The sequence below is a fragment of the Capricornis sumatraensis genome, chromosome 6, assembly GCF_032405125.1.
Source record: "Capricornis sumatraensis isolate serow.1 chromosome 6, serow.2, whole genome shotgun sequence".
Lineage (NCBI taxonomy): Eukaryota > Metazoa > Chordata > Mammalia > Artiodactyla > Bovidae > Capricornis > Capricornis sumatraensis.
Genome location: NC_091074.1, coordinates 18267673 through 18293544, shown reverse-complemented (window position 1 = coordinate 18293544; position 25872 = coordinate 18267673). Strand labels below are relative to the sequence as shown.

Here is a 25872-nt window from a genome sequence, read left to right as displayed (position 1 = left end):
CCAACAAAAATCCATCTAGTCAAGGCTATGATTTTTCCAGTGGTCATGTCATGTATGGATGTGAGAGTTGGACTATAAAGAATGCTAAGCGTTGAACAATTGATGCTTTTGAACTGTGGTGTTGGAGAAGACACTTGAGAGTCCCTTGGACAGCAAAGAGATCATATCAGTACATCCTAAAGGAGATCAGTCCTGAATATTCATTGGAAGTACTGAAACTGAAGCTGAAACTGAAGCTACAATACTTCAGCCACCTATGATGTGAAGAACGGACTCATTGGAAAAGACCCTGATGCTGGGAAAGATTGAAGGCAGGAGAAGATGGGGATGACAGAGGATGAGATGGTTAGATGGCATCACCAACTCAATGGACATGCATTTGAGTAAACTCTGAGAGTTGGTGATGGACAGGGAGGCCTGGCATGCTGCAGTCCATGGGGTCACAGAGAGTCGGACCCGACTGAGCAACTGAACTGAAATGAAAAATCTAAATGAATTTTTTGGCCAACCCAATATGTCATATACACATACATGTATAGTATAAAGAATAATATATTGAACAACAATGGATATATCACTGTTTTAATGAATGAAATACAAAACACCAGATCCCACTCCCTGGTTGAATCTCCTTTGTAAACTGTCATTATCCAGAACTTGGTGTTATTGTGTATTTACACTTATATGTATTTACCTAGACAATATATTGTATTAGTTGAAGTCTTTTAAAAACTTTGCAGTGTCAAAACTGTATGTATTTTTGTAGCTTGCTTTTGCCATTCATTATTTTTATGATATTTATCTATGGTAATACGTACAGTGTATGTTTATTTGCGGTCTTTGCTGTTCAGTGTTCTGTTGTATGAATATATCAAATTTGTTTATGTGTTTTACTGTTAATGGATATTTAGGTTACACATTGTTTTTACTCTGTTATAAATAATGCTGCAGTGAATATTGTACATCTATGTGAGCTTCTCTAGAATATATAACTAAAAATGGAACTGTTAGATCTTGTGAATCTTCAGCATTGCCAGATGTTGCCAAATTGTTTTCCAAAGTTGCTGTACAATTTAGAACCTCATATGAAAGTGCAGAGAGTTCTCATTGTTCTACATGCTCACTATCACCTTTAAAATTTTGCCAGTCTTGTGGACAATCCTCATTGCTATTTTAATTTGTATTTCCCTGATTACTAGTGAAATTGAACTTCCTTTTTCTTACATATATAACTTACAATAGCTAAATAACTTATTATTTAGATTTCCTCTTCTGTGAAGTGCTTGTGTATATACACAATATATTCTGGTAAATATATTCTGGTATAATTTCTTAATCAGTTTTATGCATTACAGATAAAGTCTGACTGGTTTTTCATTGTTTTAATGGTGTCCTTTGACGAGCAGAAGTTTAAATTTTTAATATATATTATTCTTTTTCTTTGTTTTTTTTTTTTAAATCGTTTAACAAATCTCTACTCAAAGACTGCAAATAATATTCTCCTTTGTTTTCTTTAGACAGTTATAAAGTTTTGCTTCTCAGATTTGGATTTTTTTTATCTATAGAGTTTATTTTTAAATCTGGAATGAGGAGGTGATATTTTAAAACTGCTTAGATGTCTAGCTAGCACCGTTCATGAGTAGTCCGTCCTTTCTCCACTGATTTGTGATGCTGCCTCTGTCATACAGTATCTGCTTCTCACTTGTGCAACTTATTTTGCTATTCTTCTCTGCGGTCCATTTTCTATCCTTGTCTTGATCTGCCGTTGTCCTAATTCTGATAGGGCGAGTAAGTGAGTTTTCAAGGCAGAATAAAAGTAAAGGCAGACAAAGCTATGCAGTGTGGTAGGGCACAAAATTTGAAATCAGAAGACTTAATTCCAGAACTGTAGTCCCTTATCAACATGGATGAGCCTGATCAGAAGTTTATTTTTATGTGGGCTTTCGATGCCCGTAAACCAACATTTTGTAATGATTTTTTTTTTAATGAAAGCAAATCTGATACAATGTAGGTCTCATTAGTAAAGAATAGATGCTACTTGATCGGGGAAGAAGCCAAAGACTCTACCTATCTGATTCAAAGCCAAAGTCTCAGAAACAATAATTGAATTTAGGCCACCACAATAACCATACATATGTCCTTGGTGTTCTTCTTCTGTGAGGCGTTTTTCCCCCCCTTTAGCATGAATAATTTTTTCTATTTAATTAAAAAGAATTTAAGCTCCAGGGTCTTTGGTAGATGATGGATCTAAATTGGGAAAATATTTTCCATATTTTGATCAAATAAATTCACATTGCAAAATTCTGTTGATTGAAATTAGAGTGATGTTAGTGGAGATTGGTTGTTGAAAAGATAGTCAAAGTAGGCTATTCACAGCAAGGCAGGCAGTTGTAGAAAAAGGACAATGACCAAGATATAGGGATAGCAGTGGAGGCTGATTGTCTGCCTTTTCTGCTGGGGATTCTCCTTCAGTTCCCAGTAAAAAGACCAAAGAAATATATCAGATGAGGCTTTTCAGCTGTTAAGGTGGTGTTTTTTTAATTCAACTTTATTTTATATTGGAGTAATGTTGATTTATAACATTGTGTTAGTTTCAGGTGTACAGCAAGGCTATTCAGTTATGCATATACATATATCCCTTTTTTTTCATATTCTTTTCCCATATAGGTTATTACAGAATATTGAGTACAGTTCCCTGTACAGTAGGTCCTTGTTGATTATCTGTTTTATATATAGTAATGTGTATATGTTAATCCCAAACCCAATTTATCCCTCCTTTCCACCTTTCCCTTTTTGTAACTGTTTTCAAAGTCAATGAGTCTGTTTCTGTTTAGCTTGAGTTGCTTTTTCATTGTATCGATATCATGGCAGATACTGACTTGTCTTCCCTGGGGATTTGTCTTTAACCAGAACCTTATAATACAAAATATCCCATGGTACAACCCTCTGTCCTCCAGTTCTCCTCTTTACAGTCTTGCCTAATTGAAGGTTTTGGTTGTTGCTATTATTACTGATTTTGTTTTTAGCACTCCTTTATTTCAAGCATTTGTGATATATGGACAGTATTTCTAATTTATGAAGGATAATACAGTGCAGTTTAAAAGTACTGTAGGAGTCATCAGATGTGGTTTCTCTCCCAGGTTCCCTTTTTCTCCTCTCCTCCTTTTCTGGGTAAACTTATTCAGTCCCATATTTTGTATTATATAGGTCAACTTTTCTTCTGAACTCCAGACATGTTAACTGTTTATATGACATTTCCAACTTAACATGTCTAGAATACAATTCTTAATTTTTCTTCTTAAACCCTGTTCCTGCTTTCTATCCCCAGTTCTTTCCATTCAGTAAATGGTATTGTCATCTGTGAGTAGTTGTTGTTCATTTGCTAAGTCATGTCTGACTCTGTGCAACCCCATGGACTGTAGCACACCAGGCTCCCCGTCCTCCACTATCTCATAGAGTTTGCTCAGCTTCATGTCCATTAAGTCAGTGATGCTATCTAACCATCTCATCCTCTGCCACCCGCTTCTCCTTTTTTCTTCAGTCTTTTTCAGCATCAGGGTCTTTTCCAGTGAGTCGGTTCTTCACATCAAGTGTCCAAAGTATTGGAGCTTCAGCTTCAGCATCAGTCCTTCCAATGAATATTCAGGACTGACTTCCTTTAGGATTGACTGGTTTGATGTCCTTGGAGTCCAAGGGACTCTCAAGAGTCTTCTTCAACACCACAGCGAACTAAAGCATCAATTCTTCACTGCTCAGGCTTCTGTGTGGTCCAACTCTCACAGCTGTACATGAGTACTGGGAAGACCATATCTTTGACTGTATGGACCAATCCAGCTATAATCATGTGCCAGTTAGAGCTAAAGTGTAATAAGGGAATTTTTAAACAGAGTCAGCCTAAAAGACAAAATAAGCTAATTTGTAGAATAGAAATGCAAAATAATGACTGGAGATAAAACCGTGGGCTACTAGAATCCAGGTCTGAAGTGGCTGGGGTGGCTAGGGCCTTCAGTCTCTCTGGGCATACAGAAGTACAAGTGTTACGTGGGAGTCAGAGGACTAGAGCTAGACTTAGCAGTTTAAAGGAGGAGTTGGAAATGGGACTCTCCTGCTCCTAAAAGTTTACATAAAAGGTGCAACCAGCTCTTTCCTGAAGCTGCATTTAGCATTAAAAATACTTAAAATACTCATCTAAAGATATGAGAAGGCCAAACTGTAATGACTCAGTAGCTGAGTCTATGTTAGCTGATAATGTCTGGAGTGTGCAGTCATAATACTAGACCTGGTTTTTAACTAGGGCCCCATAAAGTAAAGTAAAGTGAATTTGCTTAGTCATGTCCAGTTCTGCGATCCCATGGATTGTAGCCCACCAGGATCCTCTGTCCATGGGATTTTCCAGGCAAGGGTACTGGAGTGGATTGCCATTTCCTTCTCCAGAGGATCTTCCTGACCCAGGGGTCAAACCCAGGTCTACCACATTGTAGGCATACACTTTACCATCTGAGCCACCAGGGAAGTCCAGGGCCCCATGGGTACTGGTAAAGACAAAAATGAATGAAACATGGTGGATAAATAGGGGGAGTCAGGGAGAGAGAACAAGAGAGAGAGAAAACTCTCTTACTCAAGATCTGTAAACAAAAATTCCAAAGCATAATTAAAGAAAAAAGCTAAACCTAAAAAGTCATTCAATAAAATCAACAGTCAGGAGATGGGTTCACTCTCAAATGTAATAAAAGCAATAAATAGAAAGTAATAATTTTCTAAAAACTTATTTTTAAAATATGTATGTTTAGGATGCTTCAATAGATAAATAATAAAAAGCACTTTAAAAGAATAAGAACTTATGATAAATTAGCAGATGTGAAATAAGAATAGGCAAACATAAAAGCCAGTTTGCCTAGAAATGTAGTTATAGGAATTAAGTCAATAGATGGAGTGAATTCTAAAGTAGACATGTTAAAGAGAACTAGCGAAGTTCTAACTCTTTAGATCACCCAGAATGCATAATAGAGACATAAGATGCTCAAAATTATCTAATTATGCCATTAAGAGATATTAAAAATAGGTTGAGAAACTTCAGTATACATCTAATGGGAGTTCTAGAACAAGGGGCTGTAAGAATGACTAAGAAGTGATAACTAAAGAACTACATCCTGAATTTTTCAGAACTGAAAACTTGAAACCTTACATTGAAAGTACGCTCTGCATACTAAGCAGGACAAGTAAAAACCAATCACAATGAGAAACACTCTTTGCAACTATAAGACAGAAGGCTAGAGACATTTATAAGCTACCAGAGAGGAGAAATCTCCAAAAGATTATCAACTGTGCAGGCTTCTCAACAGCAACAGTAACAGCTAGAAGATAAGGAACTAATGTCTTTAAAATGCTGAGTAATGCTAACTTTATCCATCTAAAACACCACTCAAGATTGAGGACAAGAGGAAGACATTTTGGGACAGACTAAAATAATCTATCTCTAGCATACCCTATCTATAAGAATTTCTAAAGAGCATCCTTTAGCAGAAGGAAAAGAGAACCCCAAGATAGGATGAGGGTGTACTTTTTGACAAAGTCACTTAACAATGATAATAACAAGACCAGTTATTTTTGTAAAGGTTTTTCTGAGTCTCTGGAAAATAATAACAAGGAGTATTAGGTAGCTAAAATGTACTAGGAGCATAGTCTTGTTCAAGAAGATGGAAGTGCTGAATACTTTTAACTATAACTTTTTCTCATAAAGCCAAGTAAAAGTATATATTGTAAATGTATGTATGTATTTTTTGAGCACCTTCTATGTGCCAGACATTGATCTAGGCTCTGGGAATAAGACCACTGTGGGGGAAAACTCCTCATTGAGTTGGTACTTCAGTAGGAGGAAACTGTATATTGTTTAAAAACAGTAGTATAGCACAAACAGGCTTGAAAGAAATACATTGGTAAATGGGAAAAGATACACTTGAAAAATGTGATGGTATGATGAAGAAAAAAAAATCTGGTGTGGCAATATTAAAGTCAGATAAAATACTGTTTAAAGTGAGTACTAAATTATATTGTTCAGCTAGAGCATTTATGTAACACCTAACACAGACTTAAAAGTGAACGATGACAGGAGTAGGAGGAAAACTGATGAGCCCACAGTTTTGCATATCTCTATTGAAACAGATAGGTAGGGACTTACCTGGCGGTCCAGTAGTTAGGAATCGCCTTGCAGTGCAGGGGACATGGGTTTGATCCTTGGTCAGGGAACTAGGATTCCACATGCTGCAGGGCAACCAAGTCCACACACCACAGCTAAGACTCGGTGGAGCCAAATAAATACATATCCTTAAAAAAAAAAAAAAAGAATAGGTAAACAGAAAATTCGTCAGGAAAACACATTTACCTGGTTTTATTGCACTTCCTTTTATTGTGCTTTGCTGACAACAGTTCAGTCTCTCAGTCATGTCCGACTCTTTGCCACCCCATGGACTGCAGCACGCCAGGCCTCCCTGTCCATCACCAACTCCCGGAGTTTACTCAAACTCATGTCCATTGAGTTGGTGATGGCATCCAGCCATTTCATCCTCTGTCATCCCCTTTTCCTCCTGCCCCCAGTCCCTCCCAGCATCAGAGTCTTTTCCAATGAGTCAGTTCTTTACATCAGGTACCCAAAGTATTAGAGCTTTAGCTTTAGCATCACTCTTTCCAATGAATATTCAGGACTGATTTCCTTTAGGATGGATTGATTTGATCTCCTTGCTGCCCAAGGGACACTCAAGAGTCTTCTCCATCACCACAGTTCAAAAGCATCAATTCTTCAATGCTTAACTTTCTTTATAGTCTAATTCTCACATCCATGCATGACTACTGGAAAAACCATAGCCTTGACTAGACGGACCTTTGTTAGCAAAGTAATGTCTCTGCTTTTTAATATGCTGTCTAGGTTGGTCATAACTTTTCTTCCAAGGAGTAAGTATTTTTAATTTCATGGCTACAGTCAACATCTGCAGTGATTTTGGAGCCCCAAAAAATGAAGTCTGTCACTGTTTCCATTGTTTCCCCATCTATTTGCAGTGAAGTGATGGGACCAGATGCCATGATCTTAATTTTCTGAATGTTGAGCATCAAGCCAACTTTTTCACTCTCCTCTTTCACTTTCATCAAGAGCCTCTTTAGTTCTTTGCTTTCTGCCATAAAGTTGGTGTCATCTGCATATCTGAGATTATTGATATTTCTCCTGGCAATCTTGATTCCAGCTTGTGCTTCATCCAGCCCAGTATTTCTCATGATGTACTCTGCATATAAGTTAAATAAGCAGGGTGACAATATACAGCCTTGACGAACTCCTTTTCCTATTTGGAACCAGTCTGTTGTTCCATGTCCAGTTCTAACTGTTGCTTCCTGACCTGCATATAGGTTTCTCAAGAGGCAGGTCAGGTGGTCTGGTATTCCTATCTCTTTAAGAATTTTCCACAGTTTGTGATGATCCATACAAAGGCTTTGACGTAGTCAATAAAGTAGGAATAGATGTTTTTCTGGAACTCTCTTGCTTTTTCAGTGATCCAACAGATGTTGGCAGTTTGATCTCTGGTTCCTCTACCTTTTCTAAATCCAACTTGAGGATCTGAGAGTTCTCAGTTCAAGTACTGCTGAAGCCTGGCTTGGAGAATTTTCAGCATTACTTTACTAGTGTGTGAGATGAGTGCAATTGTGCGATAGTTTGAGCATTCTTTGGTATTGCCTTTCTTTGGGATTGGAATGAAAACTGACCGTTTCCAGTCCTGTGGCCATTGCTGAGTTTTCCAGATTTGCTGGCATATTGAGTGCAGCACTTTCACAACATCATCTTTTAGAATTTGAAATAGCTCAACTGGAATTTCATTACCTCCACTAGGTTTGTTCATTGTGATGCTTCCTAAGGCCCACTTGGCTTCAGATTTCAAGATGTCTGGTTCTAGGTGAGTGATCATACCATCATGATTATCTGGGTCTTGAAGATTTTTTTTTTATAGTTCTTCTGTGTATTCTTGCCAACTCTTCTTAGTATCTTCTGCTTCTGTTAGGACATACCATTTCTGTCCTTTATTGAGTCCATCTTTGCATGAAAAGTTCCCTTGGTATCTCTAATTTTCTTGAAGAGATCTCTAGTCTTTTCTATCCTATTGTTTTCCTCTATTTCTTTGCACTGATCACTGAAGAAGACTTTCTTATCTCCCCTTGGTATTCTTTGGAACTCTGCATTCAAATAGGTATATCTTTCCTTTTCTCATTTGCTTTTCGCTTCTCTTCTTTTCACAGCTATTTGTAAGCCCTCCTCAGACAGCCATTTTGCTTTCTTGCATTTCTTTTTCTTTTGGATGGTCTTGATCCCTGTCTCCTGTATAGTGTCACGAACTTCCATTGATAGTTGATTCCATCAGGCACTCTGTCTATCAGATCTAATCCCTTGAATCTATTTGTCACTTCCACAATATAATTGTAAGGGATTTGATTTAGGTCATACCTGAATGGTCTAGTGGTTTTCCCTACTTTCTTCAATTTAAGTCTGAATTTGGCACTAAGGAGTTCATGATCTGAGCCACAGTCAGTTCCCAGTCTTGTTTTTGCTGACTGTATAGAGGTTCTCCATCTTAGGCTGCAAGGAATATAATCCATCTGATTTTGGTATGGACCATCTGGTGATGGTCCATGTGTAGAGTCTTCTCTTGTGTTGATGGAGGAGGGTGTTTGCTATGACCAGTGCATTCTCTTGCAAAACTCTGTTAGCCTTTGCCCTGCTTCATTCTGTACTACTAGGTCAAATTTGCCTGTTACTCCAGATGTTTCTTGACTTCCTACTTTTGCATTCCAGTCCCCTATAATGAAAAGGACATCTTTTTTGGGTGTTAGTTCTAGAAGGTCTTGTAAGTCTTCCTAGAACCATTCAACTTCAGCTTCTTCAGAATTACTGCTCAGGGCATAGACTTGGATTACTGTGATATTGAATGGTTTGCCTTGGAAACGAACAGATCATTCTGTCATTTTTGAGACTGCATCCAAGTACTGCATTTCGGACTCTTGTTTTGCAGACACCACAGTTTTTACAAATTGAAGGTTCGTGGCAACCTGTGTTGAGCAAATCTGTTGGTGCCTTTTTTTCCAAAAGCATTTGCTCACTTCATATCCTTGTGTCACATTTTGGTAACACTTGCATAACAGGCATTTCTCTGAGATATTGCAGATTTGGTTCCAGGCCACTACAGTAAAGCAAATATCACAATAAAGCAAGTCACACAATTTTGGGGGGTGGGTTTACGTATAAAAGGCTCTCCATGGGCCTCCCTGTTCACTTAGGCACAACAATCTTGAAATCAGGCCAACTAACCTCACAGTGGCTGCTAAGGCTTCAAGTGAAAGGAGTTGCATACCTCTCACTTTAAATCAAAAGCTAGAAATGATTAAGCTTAGTGAGAAAGTCATGTTGAAAGTTGAAACAGGCCAAAAGTTATGCTTTTTGAGCCCAACAGTCAAGTTGCGAATCCAAAGGGAAGGTTTTTAAAGTAAATTAAAAATGATACTCCAGTGAATTCATGAATAAGAAAACAAAATATCCTTATTACTGATATTGAGAAGGTTTTGGGATCTGCATAGATCAGCCAGCCATGGCATTCCCTTAAGCCCAAGCCTAATCTAAGACAAGGCCCTAACTAATTCTGTGAGGGCTGAGAGAGGTGAGGAAGCTGCAGAAGAAAGGTTTGAAGCTAGCTGGGGTCGATTTCGTGAAGTTTAAGGGAAGACGTCATCTCTGTAGCATCAGAGTTCATGGCAGAGCAGCAAGTGGCGATGTCGAAGCTGCAGCAAGTTATCCAGAAGATCTAGCTAAGATCATTCATGAAGGTGGTGGTTCTAAACAACAGATTTTCACTGGAGACAGAACAGTCTTCTATTGGAAGAAGATGTCACCAGGACTTTCGTAGCTGGAGAGGAGACGTCAGTGTCTGGCTTGAGAGCTTCACAGGGCAGGATGACTCTCTTGTTAGGGGCTAATGCAGCTGGTCTGGTGGCTCAGTGGTAAACAATCTACCTGCCAATCCAGGAGACATGGGTTTGATCCCTGAGTCAGGAAATCCCCTGGAGAAGGAAATGGCAACCCACTCCAGTATTCTTGCCTGGGAAATTCCATGGACAGAGGAGCCTGGTGGGCTACAGTCCATGAGGTTTCAGAAGAGTAGGATACGACTTGGCGACTGAACAGCAACAAAATGAATGCTCGTTTGCCATTTGAATTACACTGAATCTTCCCTTCCTGTACTCTGTAAATGGAACAGCAAAGCGTGGGTGACAGCACATCTGTTTACCTCATGGTTTCCTAAGTATTTGAAGCCCACTGTTGAGACCTACTGCTCGGAAAAGAGAGAGTCCTTTGAACATATACTGCTTATTGACAATGCATTTGGTCACCCAGGCATTCTGATGGGGATGTACAAGATTAATGTTGTTTAATGCCTCCCTTCTCCACATCCATCCTGCAGCCCACAGATCAAGGAGTAATTTCAACTTTCAAGACTTTATTATTTAAGAAATATATTTTGGGAGTGGCATACCTCACAGCTTGCAGGATCTTAGTTTCCTGATCAAGGATTGAACCTAGGCCACCACAGTGAAAGTGCCAAATTCTATCCACTGGACTGCCAGAGCAGTCCCATAAGAAGCACATTTTTAGGCTATAACTACCATAGTGATTCCTCTGATGGATTTGGGTGGTTTAATGAAAACCTGGAAAGGGTTCACCATTCTAGATGCCATTGAGAATATTCATGATTCAAAGGAAGAGGTCAAAATATAAATATTAGTAGGTTTTTGAAAGAAGTTAATTCCAACCCTCCTGCTGCCTCGAGGGGCTTTAAGACTTTGATGGAGGAAGTAACACCCAGTGTGGCAGAAAAATAGCAAGAGAACTAGAATTAGAAGTGGAACATGAAATGTGACTAAATTGCTCCAATCCCATGATAAAACTTTAATGAAGAGGAGTTGCTTCTCATGGGTAAGCATTCAGAGAATGATTTCTTGACATGGAATCTACTCCCGGTGAAGATGCTGTGAGGATTGATGAAATGACAACAGAGGGTTTAGAATATTACGTAAACTTAGTTGATAAAGCAGAAGCAGGGTTTGAGAGGATTGACTTCAGTTTTGAAAGACATTCTACTTTGGGTAAAGTGTTACCAAACAGTAATTCATGCTACAGAGACATTTTTCATGAAAGGAAGAGTCAATGGATGTGGCAAACTTCAGTATTATTTTAAGAAATTGCCACAGACATCCTATCCTACAGAAACCATCCCGGTCAGCCAGCAGCCTTCAGCATGAAGGCAAGACCCTCCACAACAAAAAGAGTATGACTCACGTGAAGCCTCAAGTGATGGTTAGCATTTTTTAGCAATAAAATACTTTTTAATTTAGATATGAGCATTGTTGTTTAGACTCTTATAAGTAGATACTATATTCTACATTATAATATAAACATAAGTCTTATATGTACTGGGAAACAAAATAATCCCCATGACTCACATTATTGTGGTATTTGTTTATTGTGGTGGTATGGAACCAGACTTACAATATCTTTGAGAATTCCTATATAGAAGATTTGAACAACACAACTAATAAAGTTGGTCTAAGACATAAAGAAAATTTTGTACCTAAAAATAGAGAGTAAGTATTATTTCTGAGCACACAAGGAGTACTTTAAAAAATGGACTATGTCCTAAATCACAAAAGAAGTTTCCAAAATATAAGGTAGCCAGAATCAAATAGACTACATTCTGTGACTATAATAATTTAACTTGAAATCAACAATAAAAAGAAATCTTAAAAAAAACTCACCTGAATAGAAACTAAAAAATGTACTTATAAATAACTCATAGGTTAAAGAGGAAGCTTGAAAACAGCCAGCAAAGCAGACATGAAAGGAGGCGCGTATTAAATAAAAGAACAGAAACTAATAAGATGGGGGAAATGATTAACACTTTCCTAATTGTATACTGTGATAACCAATGATAGGATGAGCAAAATTGGCCAAGAAGAATATAGGTATTATTTGAGCCTCTATTCCTATTCATGGTTTATTTTCTATATTAGTAACCTTTTTCTTTAGACAGTATCTAATATGGGCTAGCAAGAAAATTATAGAAGTCAGGCTATAGAGTATATAGTCATTGTCAAATTTTCAGCAGTATATCTTTTCCATATAATGAGAAAATTATAGGACTATGTAAGTGCAAACATAAGACTTGTATAATTATTTTACTATTTATTTAAAAGATTTTAAAGTGGTCTTTAAGAGAAATTTCTATTTATATATTTAAGATATTCTTCTTTCCCTTCTTGTAGGTTACTCAGATGAGTCGTCCAGATCTGATTCTCTTTCTGATGAAATACCTGATGGCTCTCATAGTTGGTATTCCTTCCATTTTTTGGGTTGGAAGCAAAAAGACTTGCTTTGAATGGGCCAGTTTTTTCCACGGTCGTAGGAAAAAAGAGTAAGTTGAATTAAATTATCATGGTGTTCACAGGCTTCACACTTACATAATTTTGTGTGTGTGTGTTTACTGTGTTGAAACAATTTGGATTTGGAGGAAATATTCCAACAAGATTATAACCTCAGCTGCCACCAGGTATGATTAAATATTAAACCTAAAAACTGAACTCGGAAAAGATAGCCAAGTAGAACCAAGCTTAAGGCCTGTTCCTTACTAATTCAGAGTATTTGAGGGAAAGCCAATCTTTTTGTTTTTAAAAACTCCAAATTATAATCTTCTTAAAAACAAATGAATGCTTATATATGTATATTCTTATTTGATCTTTTAGACATTTCTGTGACGACTGGTCTTATCATCTCTGTGTTAAAGATATGAAAACTGATGCACAGAGGGGCTCAGTGCCTTGGCTAAAGTCACACGGTGTTAGACGTCCATTTCCAATTGTCCATTGTTCTTCCAGGTTACACCATAAATTATTTAAAGGGATAGCATGTTATTTTATTCTGAGTCATACACATTAAAGCCAAAATAGTAAAATATTAGCAGATAAAATGAACTATGTTAAAGATGTTATTTTAATTCATAGTTGGCCAAATTGCATATTAGAGAGTCATGGTAAAATATAAGATTTGGGCATATTTGAGGACTCTTTCATTTTTTAACCCCTGAATTAATAGAACAAAATAAGACCCTACAGTATTCACAAAGAAACAGATGACTTCAAGCTTTTTACTAAGTATAAGCTAATATTTATACTGTGTTTGGATCGTCACAAACTCTTAAGTTAGTGGAATCCATATTCTTATGATTTTATTTAACCTAAGTTACATGGAAAATAAATTTTGGGAAAATGAATTTCTATAAAAGTCTTAAGATTATATGTAAAATGTCATTGTGTTTTGTATGGGTTAATGTACTTTTAAAATACATCTTAAATTACCACATTATCAGAATCTTGTGTTTTCTCAATTATCAGTAATTAGCAGCTTCTGTTACACAGATTAGATTGAAATCTATAAAAATCACAATTTTAAAATATACATTCCTAATTACCATATCTGAGACTACTGCTAGTGATATCAGACAATGCATTTCTCCTTTAAATGCAATTTCATTGGGTAGAGAAGGAAAGAAGGGGAAAGGTTAATTCAACAATGACAAAAATGTATTTTCTGGGAATTCATCCTCTGAGAAAGACATTAATGAGTAGTTACTATGGACCATCAACTATTCAGTGATGGCACAGGTTCAGTAGCAAACAAAACAGACCAATTCCTTGATTTCTGTGGAACAGCCTACTTGGGATATTTATGTGTGTATTCTTTGAAATTTTTAAATGTATTTTAATCACAGTAAAACATAATTCTAAGGAGAGGGTTTGAATTAGCATTCCTGGTCACCTCTGGGCCACACACAAGCCATTCTGTCACATAGTAATTCTGTTGTGTTAGAAACTCCAGATGGGGCTAAACTAAACCAACGCTGCCCTTTTGGGGACTCATCCCAGTTATTTGGGGGATCCTGACTGGGCCAGAATCCTTTTGAAACTGGCAACCCACTCCAGTGTTCTTGCCTGGAGAATCCCAAGGACGGAGGAGCCTGGTAGGCTGCCGTCTATGGGGTCTCACAGAGTCGGACATGGCTGAAGCGACTTAGCAGCAGCAGCAGCAGCAGACCTCCCCAAAATCCTTCCATTCGGTTTTCTGGAACCATGGACCATCCACTTCCCTGACTCAGCAAAGTCATTGTGACCCTCCCAGCTGGGACTGTGCTCTGGGCTAGAGTGTCACTCCTCCAAGAGTGTGAGCAGCCTATAGTCATTTCTAGCTTTTGTCTGGTTGAGCCTTTGAGATATGACTAGAGAGTAACCATAATAATGGTTTCCAATCAACTGAGCCCACTTAATACTCCAAGCACTGTTCTAAGCATTAAATCATTTAATCCTCTAGACAACCTTGTGAGGAAGATTGTCATTTTACAGATCAGAACACAGAACCAAGGTTCGATAGCTAGTGAGTGGCAGAACTGAGATTCAGACTCAAGCAGTCTGATCCTAGCCTCTAGTCTTTGCTGTTAACCCCTCTGTTATACTGTGCTGTCGAAAGACTGGCTTCTAAAATTATGCAAATCAAATTAGTGTTCTTTCTCTCAGTGAAGCCACATTTAAGCTTGCTTATGCTAATAATTCTGACACTGGTTGAAATATTTTTAGAAATCTTGTTTTGGAGTTATCTGGGTCACATCACTTCATTTTTCTGGACCCCTGGTTTCTTATTTGTAAAATGAGGAGACAGATCTTCACCATTTGAAGGTAGATTAAATTTTTGGAATGACCAGAAGTCAGTTTGAACCAATTTTTAAAAATAGGTGTAGAAAATAAATTCGGCAGTCCAGAGCAACTTTGGATGTGTGTACATGTGCACAGGGCCATTGATGACAGAAGAATAAATGTTGTAATAACTATGTTTGAGTTGTGCTTTATTCTATCTAGCTTTTGATACTTTCAGGATATCTGTAAACATTATGTTTTATCATTACTTTATGATTCACTTTGAAACATTTAAACTTAAGTTTGATCCCCAACTGTTGTTTTGCTGTATGACTTTTGAAAAGTTCTTTAATCCCTTGTGACTTCAGTTTCTTCATCTATAAAATGGGGATCACAGTGTTTACTCTTGATGGATATCTTCCCTATAGAAGTGTCTGTTTAGAAGTTAATCTCCATAATAAAAATGTTATTAAGAAAGATTAACAGAGAATATATGTAAGACACCTGGCACTATGCAGGTATTCAACAAATATTAGTCTTCTTTGAGTCCTTCTACCCCAGCAAAATAACAATGGCAATAACAGCAGTGATTCTTTTCTAATTTGAAAACTTAGAATATATGCACTTTGTCAATTTATGATCTAATCTTCACATGTCAGAACTTTAAAAAAAAATAATATTGTATAACTTTAAGTTTATGATTCTTATAGTCACTTATTTACCCAAACTGATACACTGACCTTTGCACCTGTTTAATTGGCTCTTTAATTACCATTTTGTTCATCAATGTAAACACCTATCTGCTTTTAGCCTTTTCATAGCAGTTAAAAACTTTAGCTCTGGACATAATTCATCCCCTTATTTTTTTCCTAAGCCTTTATTATGCCTGGGACTTCATTGTATGTTTGCTTAAATTAATTTTTCATACGTTTTGTTCTAGTTATGGTCATTCATGTTTATTCAAGCACTAGACAGCAGCTTCTGTCGTAAAATCAACTTGTAACCTAAAAACAACTGCTCTTACAAATTAAAAAAATGAGTCCATGTCATGATGAGGCCTCCATTACTTCAGTAAACCATGCAAGAAAATAATATTTTTACTTTATAGTAGTACCTTTGCAATATTTCAGTGACCTCGAGAATGATAAATTTCTTTAGCCGGAAGGGACTTTTTAAAAATGATGAAATTGTATGCCTTCATTTTATATGAGGAAAATTAAGAAAAGGGGATAGTGACTTGCCCAAGATCACATGTTTATTGATAGAGTTGGAACTAAAATCCTGATTTCCTTATTCTAAGATAAACCTCTTTCCGTCATACCAGTTTAGGGGACAGATTGACACAGATTTTTGTTTTAGTCTCTCTTCTCTCGACAGTGTTACCTTACATATGTCCTAAAGACATCGTTTGGAGAGCTTTTTCTCTGAAGAATAATGTCAGTCTGTCAAAGTACTTATTGTTTTTGGTCTGTAGGGTTCTTATCTTACACTTAGTATTTTGTTATCTAGGATAGTGAACGAGAGCCGACAGGTACTCCAGGAACCTGATTTTGCTCAGTCCCTCCTGAGGGATCCCAATACTCCTATCATAAGGAAATCAAGAGGAACTTCCACTCAAGGGACATCCACACATGCTTCCTCAACGCAGCTGGCCATGGTGGATGACCAGAGGAGCAAAGCAGGGAGTGTCCACAGCAAAGTGAGCAGCTACCACGGCAGCCTGCACAGGTCCCGTGACGGCAGGTGAGTCTCACCGGCAGCTTAGTTTATTTCACGTGCTGAGTTAGAGTCACATGGCATCCGAGGAAGAGCAGCCAGTTCTGAAACAGAAGTTGATCATTATTACCCTTTCTGAACTTTGCTAGGTTCAGTTGTCCCAGATTATGGTCAGACTTAATGCCAATCAGAGGAGTTTAGATGTGATGCGGTGAGCAATGTGGACTCATTGCACCTCGGAGAGAAGGCAGAGTAAAAGTGGTTATTCTAGTAAGATTAACTTAGCAAACAATTCTGGAATACCTACCATGTCAGACATTGTGTGAGTCTCTGGGAATACAGAACTGATTGAAGCATGATCTTTGTTCTTAATAAGCTCAAGAAAAATAGGGTAGTCACTATTTATGTTGTAGTTGAAAGCATGGGGTCTAGAATAATAAGCCTCAGTTTCCTCATCTGTAAAATGGAAATAGTAATAGTATCTATCCCTTTAGCAATGTTGTAAAAAAGAGATAATATACCTAATTGCTCAGAACAGTGCCCATCTCAGTAAGTGCCTGTTATCAACTTTTATTATCAATATAAGGTAATAATTAAAGTAAAATGCAAATACAATCGTATAGTCCAGAGGCTGTCAAATTTTTCTATAAAGTGAAAAATAACTAGTATAATAAATATTGTATTATAAATGAAATAACATCTAAATACCTTTAGGCTTTGTAGGTCACATGGTCTTTGTTGGCACCGTTCATTTCTGCTGTTAATACCTTGAAAGCAGCCATAGACAGCATGCAGTCAAAATAGGAGTGGCTGTGTTCCAGGAAAACTGTTTACAGAAATAGGAAGGGGCCCAGGTTGACCAGCAGGCCGCAGTTGGCCAGCCCCTGTTTGGTAGCATGGACAAGGGGGTGATTAAATCTGGTGGGGAGGAGGTGGGAGAGAGCTTCGCAGAGAATGTCTGAGAGTGGGCAGGATGTGCTTTCTTGTTTTATTTGATGGTAGAGACACTAGAATTAGCAACCTCTTAGGAGCTCTGCAGTAATTCAGTTAAGAGATGATGGAAGTTTATGAAAGAACAGTGACAGTGCCAAGAGAGTAAGAACTGATATGAAAGATATTTAAAAAGAAGAAATGATAGGATGGTGATGGATTAAAAGCAGTCGGGGAGAAGGAATGCGCCAAAAGAAATTTTTTTAAGGTTTCTAAGCTTGGGAAACTGAAAGAATGAAAGTCATGATGCCTGAAATTCTCTGTCTCCATGGCGGTCCTGTATTCTTCCAGTCTCACTCCAGCCTTTCTTGCAGTCTTCCCTGTCCTTGGCATGTAGGATATGATCCCTAGACGTACCCTCTTTTTAGACCTTGTTTGTCCCCTCAGCTTGCTTGCTTTTGCCGTCTAACTTGGTCAGCTACTTAGGTTTTGAAAAGGAGCAGCCTTTCTTTAACTTTGACATGTTTTCTCTCTTGTATCCATTTATTTTTATTTTCCTTGCCAGATTTTTGAAATATTTTGAATATTTCCTTTCTACCAGTTCCATCCTTCTTTCCTTGTATTTCTGGTCTTTTTCACCTTCTTACCCAACTTCTAACATAACCAATGACCTGTTTTTAAACCACCACTTAAGATCCTTTCCCTTTCCTGCCTTTTCCTTTCATTCAGCACTCCTAAGTGAAAAGCATTCTTCTAGGTGCTAGGAACGCAGAGATGGAAGACAAAAGAGTAGTAGGTAGGATAAAATCATATACGATGTGCTTTGCGATTCCAGAGAAGAAAGCCTTTTAAGTCACTGTGGAAAGTCTCGTCCACAAACAAGGTAGTACTTTAATCTGACTAGGGTACAGAGGAGGCAGCTGGAAATCTCAGACGAGGAAACAGCACATGCAGAGGCAAGGAGGACGAAAAGGCATTTAGGTATCAGGCCTGCTGTAGGAGATGCTGAGGAGTTCGGGGTTTTTTCCCCTAGAGCAATGAGAAACTATTAAAAGACTTTGAGCATTGGGGTGGTAAAATCAGATTTGTGATTTAGGAAGATGACTTTGACAACAGCATGGGATAGGAGGTTGTAAGTAAGCCCAGTTGGGAAGTTTCTAGAGTAAAAGTAGAGCTCTTAACTTAAAACACTCATAGAAAGAGAGGAAACCAGAGAATCTTTCAGAATATCTGCCTGCATGAACTGCTAGCTCCAGTTGGCGCTAGTGGTAAAGAACCCACCTGCCAGTGCAGGGGACATAAGAGACATGAGTTTGATCCCTGGGTTGAGAAGATTCCCTGGAAGAAGAAATGGCAATGCATTCTTGCCTAGAGAATCCTATGGACAGAGGAGCCTGCCATGGGGTCACAGAGAATTGGACATGACTGACGTGATAGCATAGCATGGCTCCATGAACTGACTTTCAGCAGTATTTGATATTTGACATTATTAGCCTCATCCTTTTCAATAAGGAATGAACAGTTATACTACAGCTCTTATGCATGTGGCATTCTGTGTATTAAGAGATACACAGAAGAAAGCTGAAGTATAATTTCTGCTTTCCAGCAGAAGAGAACCTTACAGGAAAGGCACCACATGTACATAATAACCAGTTAAAAATAGTCCAGGCTGCTGCTGCTCAGTCGTTTCAGTCGTGTCTGACTCTGTGCGACCCCATAGACCGCAGCCCACCATGTAATTGAAACTGTGAGTGTTAGTGTTAGTGTCAGTGTTATAGAGCTTCAAATGATCAGATTGGCCTCTCTGAAAATATCTCAGAGGAGATAAATAGGGTGAGCAAATGGTAATACAAGTAATGAGTTCATACTGAGCAGAGAATTTCTGAAGGGAGTTAAATATAGGAGAATTTTAGCTTCTGTAATCTAAACGAAATTAAAGTTTAGATAAGAAAGCTTATAATCTTTAATATAAGGTAGTGGTAATTAAAAAGCTGTGAGATGGAATTCCTTAAAGCTTAATAAAAAAGGACATACCAAGAACAAGATCATCAGTCATTGTCAGTTCAGTCACTCAGTCGTGTCCGATTCTTTGCGACCCCATGGACTGTAGCACGCCAAGCTTCTCTGTCCATCACCAACTCCCGGAACTTGCTCAAACTCATGTCCATTGAGTAGGTGATGCCATCCAACCATCTCATCCTCCATCGTCCCCTTCTAGGAGAACATGATACGGTAATGAAAACAATGCAGTAAGAATAGCCTAGCATGCTTATAAACACACGAAGGTCTCTATGAAAGTTTAGTGTCATGGAAATTAGGGGATAGCGCATGACCTCCTGTGATGGCCTTTCTTATCTCTCTGCTTAATTAAAATCACACTCATCCTTTAAGTTCTGCTTAATTCCCATACCATGGCAGCTAATTAATTGCTTTTTAAACACTCTTTGAGTGTGACCTATTTTCAGTACAGTTTTTTTTCCTCAGCTAAGTTTGCAGTTTCTGGAGAATGTGAACTTGCTGACAGATACCTGTATATCCCTTGACAGTATCTAGCCCTGTGTTGTTCTTTAGTTGCTAAGTCAGGTCCGACTCTTTGCAACCCCATGGACTGTAGCCTGCGAGGCTCCTTTGTCTATGGGATTTTCCAGGCAAGAATACTGGAGTGGGTTGCCATTTCCTTCTCCAGAGTATATTCCCAACCCGGGGATCGAACCCATGTCTCCTGCATTGGCAGGCAGATGTTTTATCACTGAGCTACGAAGGAGGAAACAAGTAAATCTGTCAAACAACTTTAGAAATAATTTGGGCATGCCATCTCATGGATATTTCTTTCTGCATCAGTCAGTTTTTAAGTTTACACGTTAGCACTATATTTTGGCCATGGTTTTCTCATCATCTCGTGTTATCTTGGCTGTGAGATTACACATATTATCTGCTTCTCAGTACTCACTCTAGTCCAGATTCCTTGACGGATAATTACTGATCTCAGTGCTATGTAAAATAAAATAGACTTAGGTTAATATACCTACACATATATATCGACTTCAAAGAATAAGTAATTGGCAGTTAGATGAGAGGATATAGAAAGGGAAATGGACGAGTCGCTGGGTGGGATTTGAGAATGAGTGGTTAGTTTGGTAAGTGGGTGGCATTTTACTGTGTAGTTGAGTCTTGATTATCCATGGGCAGGTGGTTCATATACTAGAATTTTGTGAATAACCATATATTTCACTTAAATAGACATAATTCAGTTTTTTCTATGAAAAAGGTATTCTTTGAGTCTTATTCACTAAATTAAACTTAAAGATTTAGGTTTCAGTTTTAGAAAATGTGATTCATATTTTTAATTGCTTTGATATCATTACATTTTGCTTTTTTCATTTGCCATATTTACATGAATTAGATACTTATGAAGTCATTGAGAGGTGAAAGTTCTCCAAATTAGCTAGCAAGTCATAGAAAAATTTTCAGTTTAGGGCAATAATTATGTAAAATAATTATTAACTAGAATAACATGCTTATTCTATTTTCATTATTTTAATTTGCAACATTGTAATTATTTAATCAAAACATACAAATCAAATTTAAAACCTTTATGTTCTGAATGTGAAGTCTTTTAATAAATAAAAATTAAATGCTCTTTTATCCATTAACTTGAGGAATTAAAAAAATATTTTAAAGGTAGTTGTTCATTCTTAAATTTTCTTTTTTGCTTTATTCAAACAGGAGAAGAAAGACATGCTTTCTTTTATCATTTTAAAAGGACTTAATTTTTAAACTTTGTGATTTAATGAAAACATTGTTTGATAAGCACTGCTATATAAGACTAGATCACTTCAGTAGTATATGTCTTTAAAATCTTTAAATTTTACAAATGATTCACAATGAGTCATGAAATTTGTTATAATCATTAACTGAGGGAAATGATAAATTGGTATTTTCTGAATACCAGTAGGCGGTCTTCAGCTGTTCATGGCTAGTTCTTTTGATGACTTTAAAAAAGGAAAAACCTGCTACCTCCTTTTTATTTTTAGAAATGCTACTAAAACTTAATTTATTAATTATATTTGGTTGTTGTCTTTGATTGTTGTTATTCTAAATTAAATGCTTTTTACAAAACTGTGTATAGTTATATAGGGGCTTTCCCGGTGGCTCAGTGGTTAATAATCCACCTGCAATACAGGAGCCACAGGAAACACAGGTTCAGTCCCTGGGTCAAGAAGATCCACTGGAGGAGGGCATGGCAACACACTCCAGTCCTCTTGCTTAGAGAATCCCGTGGACAGAGCAGCCTGGAGGGCTACAGTCCACAGGGTCACACAAAGAGTTGGACATGACTGAGCGACTTAGCACGCACACACATATAGTATATATGACTGGGAGTTTTCTTAGCTCTAATGGGGACTCAGTGAATCAGAATTGCAACAAAAGAAAATTTTAACAGGTCACCCTGCTGCCTTTCAAGATAAATAGAGTGATGGAGAGGACAGCCTGCGATGAGCAATGGAACCCAGTTGACACACATCTTGGGGAAGGGATAAGGAGAGAATTTGCTTCTGAGGAAACATGGGTTACAAAGTGTTAGGAGGTTGTTAGTTGTGTTTAAGTTGATGTAGCTTTTATGAACTAGCATCCTGACAGCCTCAAGCCCTAATGAAAAGTAAGACCATTTACATGTACTTAATTGAGCTATTAACTGGGCTCTCTGGAAGGAAGCTGTCCACACTTAGCATCATCATTGCTTGCCAACTCCCTCACCTTTTTAATTTCTCCTCTAATTTCATATGTTCCCTTTTCCACTCCCAGGGTTGTAGTGAAATTGGGGTTTGCTATACCATGACTATCACCATTCTTCTAGGTTGCCTGGGACAATGCCATATTTCTTCTGTTCTTGTTCTTCCTCTCTCGGGACCCACCTCCCAACCCAAAACTTATTTGAATGAGAAAAGTATCCTTACTTAGCATAGTTCTAGATCAGTTGGTTCTGCTTAACTTCAGCTTCTGTCTTTTTGCAAGGCAGCTCTTAACTCTGAGCCTAATTAGTAGATTTTTTCTCCCTTTTGTTTGGCCACTTGAATAATTCAGCAGTGTAAATCATGAAATTATTTTGTAAATCAGTGTTATTTTCTAGTGTGTTCTGTTGCCCCAAACATTAGGTACACTCCCTGCAGTTACAGAGGAGTGGAGGAGAGACTACCTCATGGCAGCATGTCACGGCTTACAGATCACTCCAGGCACAGCAGTTCCCATCGGCTCAATGAACAGTCACGACATAGCAGCATCAGAGATCTCAGTAACAATCCTATGACTCACATCACACATGGTACCAGCATGAATCGGGTTATTGAAGAAGATGGAACCAGTGCTTAAATTGTCCTGTCTACGGTGGAAAATTTGTGCTGTTTAAAAAGCAGATTTTATTCTTTGCCTTTGCATGACTGATTGCTGTAACTCACTGTTATGATGCTTTCAGTCAGGTGCAGATTGTGTCCATTGAAAAGTAAATTTTTGCTTTTTATATTGCATCAAACTTGGAACCTCAAGGCATCCAAAATGCTAAGAATGATATCATCACATAAATAATTCTTATTTCTAGGTTATGAAAAATAATTATTTGTCTGGTAAGCATTTTTATAAACCCACTTGTTTTATATTTGGAGAAATCCTAAATGTATGATGACTGCTTTATAGTGAACTTTCGTATATCAACTAGTTGTGAGGCAAAATTCTGGTAGTTCTGTTAATAAAACAAAATTTCAGAATTAAAGAAATTTTCTATGCAAGGTTTATTTCTCAGATGAATAGTAGGACTTTGTAGATTTCTTTCCACTAAGTGAAAAAGAACTGTGTTTTTAAACTGTAGGAGAATTTGATAAATCAGCAAGGGACTTTTAGCTAATAGAATATAAAATCAACTGAAGAATCTGATTAGTCTACTGAAGACTCTTTTGAAATTCTGTCAAAATAGTCTTTATCCAGAGAAATACAGGAGTAGGATTAGCAACAAAGTAAAAGCGGAGATGGGCATTTTTTTCTCAGTAATTGTGCTGTTTTTATTACTTTTGTAAATATTACTTTTACTGGCTGTGTTTTTATATTGATAACTTATCCATGTGCATGATGGAAAATTTTTACTTTTAGCCATTTTTTCCCATGTAGTAGTACTGATTTGTAGAGAACTTCATGTTCAGATATGTTCTATGGAAGCATGTAATAAGATAAGCATCACACACTGTAAGCCTTTTTGTAGTAACCATAGTTACAAAACAGCAAAGTGTTTCCTCACAGAGTGTTTCCTCTGTATCTGTTATTGTGTTTTTTGCAGTGAGATGTAATCTTGCCAAAGCCGCCAGATGTTGGTATCCAGGCCCCTCCTATCAGTGGACTTGTTCGCACTCGCATTGCCCAGTAGCCAATAAGCTACAGCTTTTGCCCCACACCTTTATCTTCAGGTTCTGGGTCATTCTTGTTTACAGCTGAAATATATATATAACCCGAGTCCACAGTGATGATTCATTTGGGATATTTGAAATTCATTGTAGCTTAATAAAGCATGATTAGTCCTGCTGTGAAGTATCTTTTTAAAAATATCAACTCAAAAATCTTTGACATTTTGTCTTGTAGTATTTAAATAACATAATAAAAATTTTAAACTTTATTAGGCATGATAATGATCGGAAGGGAAAGAAAAATTCTGGAAAATGCTGAATGTGTTATGTAGACAAGCATATTTAAACAAGCCATCCTCAACGCTGACTACAGATAAGAATCACTCGGGCATTGCCCAACACCTTCCTCTCATTGAGATGAGGACTGGTAGTTTTGTAAAAAGCTTCCCCAGTGATTCTGATCTGCTGCAGGCCTCACTGCAGGCTGTTTGAAACTAACTTGCTCCTGCTGATAATATGATGGCATCATATTATATCATGTGAAAACCTAGCTGGACTCAACGTTAGGCTTTTATATCTATTACCTGGTTGATCTACAACTGGAATTCTGGACCCCACTCCTAAAAATTAGTACTCAGTAAGTCAAAAGGTGATAGTAGGACTTTAAAAATCTGTCATCGTAAAAATATTAATATCATAGGTGATTCTTATGCAGATATCCAAGAATCAGACTTTAAAAAATATTCTAGACTCCAGAGAGGTCTGGCTTTGCCATGTGCTAGTTTTTGACCTTTTACAAGTTAATATCTCTGAGCCTCAGTTCCCTTGTTTTTGAATGAAGATAGAAAATAAGTACCTACCTCACAAAGTTGTCAATAGGTATCAGATGAAAAATCATGAAAGCTGAAAGCTCTTTGAAAACTTTAGTGTTATGAACTAGAAGGGATTAAGATTATTGAAGATTTAAGATATTTGTTTGAGGGCTACCATAGTACAATCTTTGACATGTGTTTGAATTCATGTGGACTTTTTCCTCTCCTTTTTTAAAACAAAATGTACCAAGAAATTTGGTGTTGGAAAAGCTTTCATCAGGCACAGAAGTCAGTTTTCTGATAATAGTTTGTTTGCCTGTCATGTTTTTTTCTTTCAAAGTACATATTTCTTAATATTTATTATTAATTCTTCATGAGATATTTGAACATTTGGCTCAGATGCTTTACTTTTTCCTCCATCTTCATTGTCTTTATCCTTGAAACTGGAATTAATACTCAGGACAAGTAGCGTCTGAATTCCCTCACATCTGACAGTAGACCTTAACTCTGAAGATCAAATTGGTAACAACTCATTTATAAATAAATCAGCCATTCATGAGGCTTTTGTCTGAGAATTTCTCCTGAGAACAGCATGAAAGACCCAAAACAAACATTCAGACACAAAAATAAGTTACCATCAAAGGTACCAGTTTGAGCTCAAAGATGCTGTCATTCATTGCCATCTGCAGTAGATCATCAATTGCCAGAATGTTAATTGGTTTCTTTGTGGGCCAAGTATAGACAGTTAAGTGAACATCAATATGAAAATCTTAACCCTGTGCTTCCTGATTTTTAAATATTCATTTGTATCTTCTCTGTTAAACTGTTGATATATTTGTAAATGCTTTATTGGCCTTTCAGTTACTTTCACTATCTTAGTTTTGCTTCACAGAATTTACTTAATATTGTTAATCTGTCATTTTAAATAACAGTATTTAGTTTGGGTTGTGTTATTTATCCAACTAGTGCTCCAAATTACGACTTTTTTCTCTAAAGAGACAGTTGAAGAACTACAGCAAAACAGTTTCAAGTCTCAACTAGCTTAAACCAACTTGAACAAGTATGGACAGCTTTCTTACCATATGTTTCAATTTGTGTTGTGATTGGCAGATGATAATGTTTAGTATTTTATTTGTTCAGTTGACAACTGAGAAAATAATAGTTCTCTCTAAAATGTTAACATATAACCAAAAAGTTTTCAAAAAGTACTCTGATTTCAGCAATATTGTATTGAATTTTTTCAGTGATTAAAGCAAACA

General features: G+C 37.2%; 1 protein-coding gene across 2 annotated transcripts in view; it reads left to right on the top strand.

Moving 5' to 3' along the window:
- The window catches only part of FZD3 (frizzled class receptor 3), an 83291-nt gene extending 60509 nt beyond the window's left edge, over positions 1–22782 (top strand). For both annotated transcript variants that reach the window (XM_068974205.1, XM_068974204.1), the window contains exons 4-6: positions 12349–12497; positions 16276–16509; positions 22569–22782. In XM_068974205.1, the coding sequence (XP_068830306.1) occupies positions 12349–12497; positions 16276–16509; positions 22569–22782 (597 nt within the window). The remainder of the gene's footprint in view (positions 1–12348; positions 12498–16275; positions 16510–22568) is intronic.
- Positions 22783–25872: the final 3090 nt, after the last annotated feature.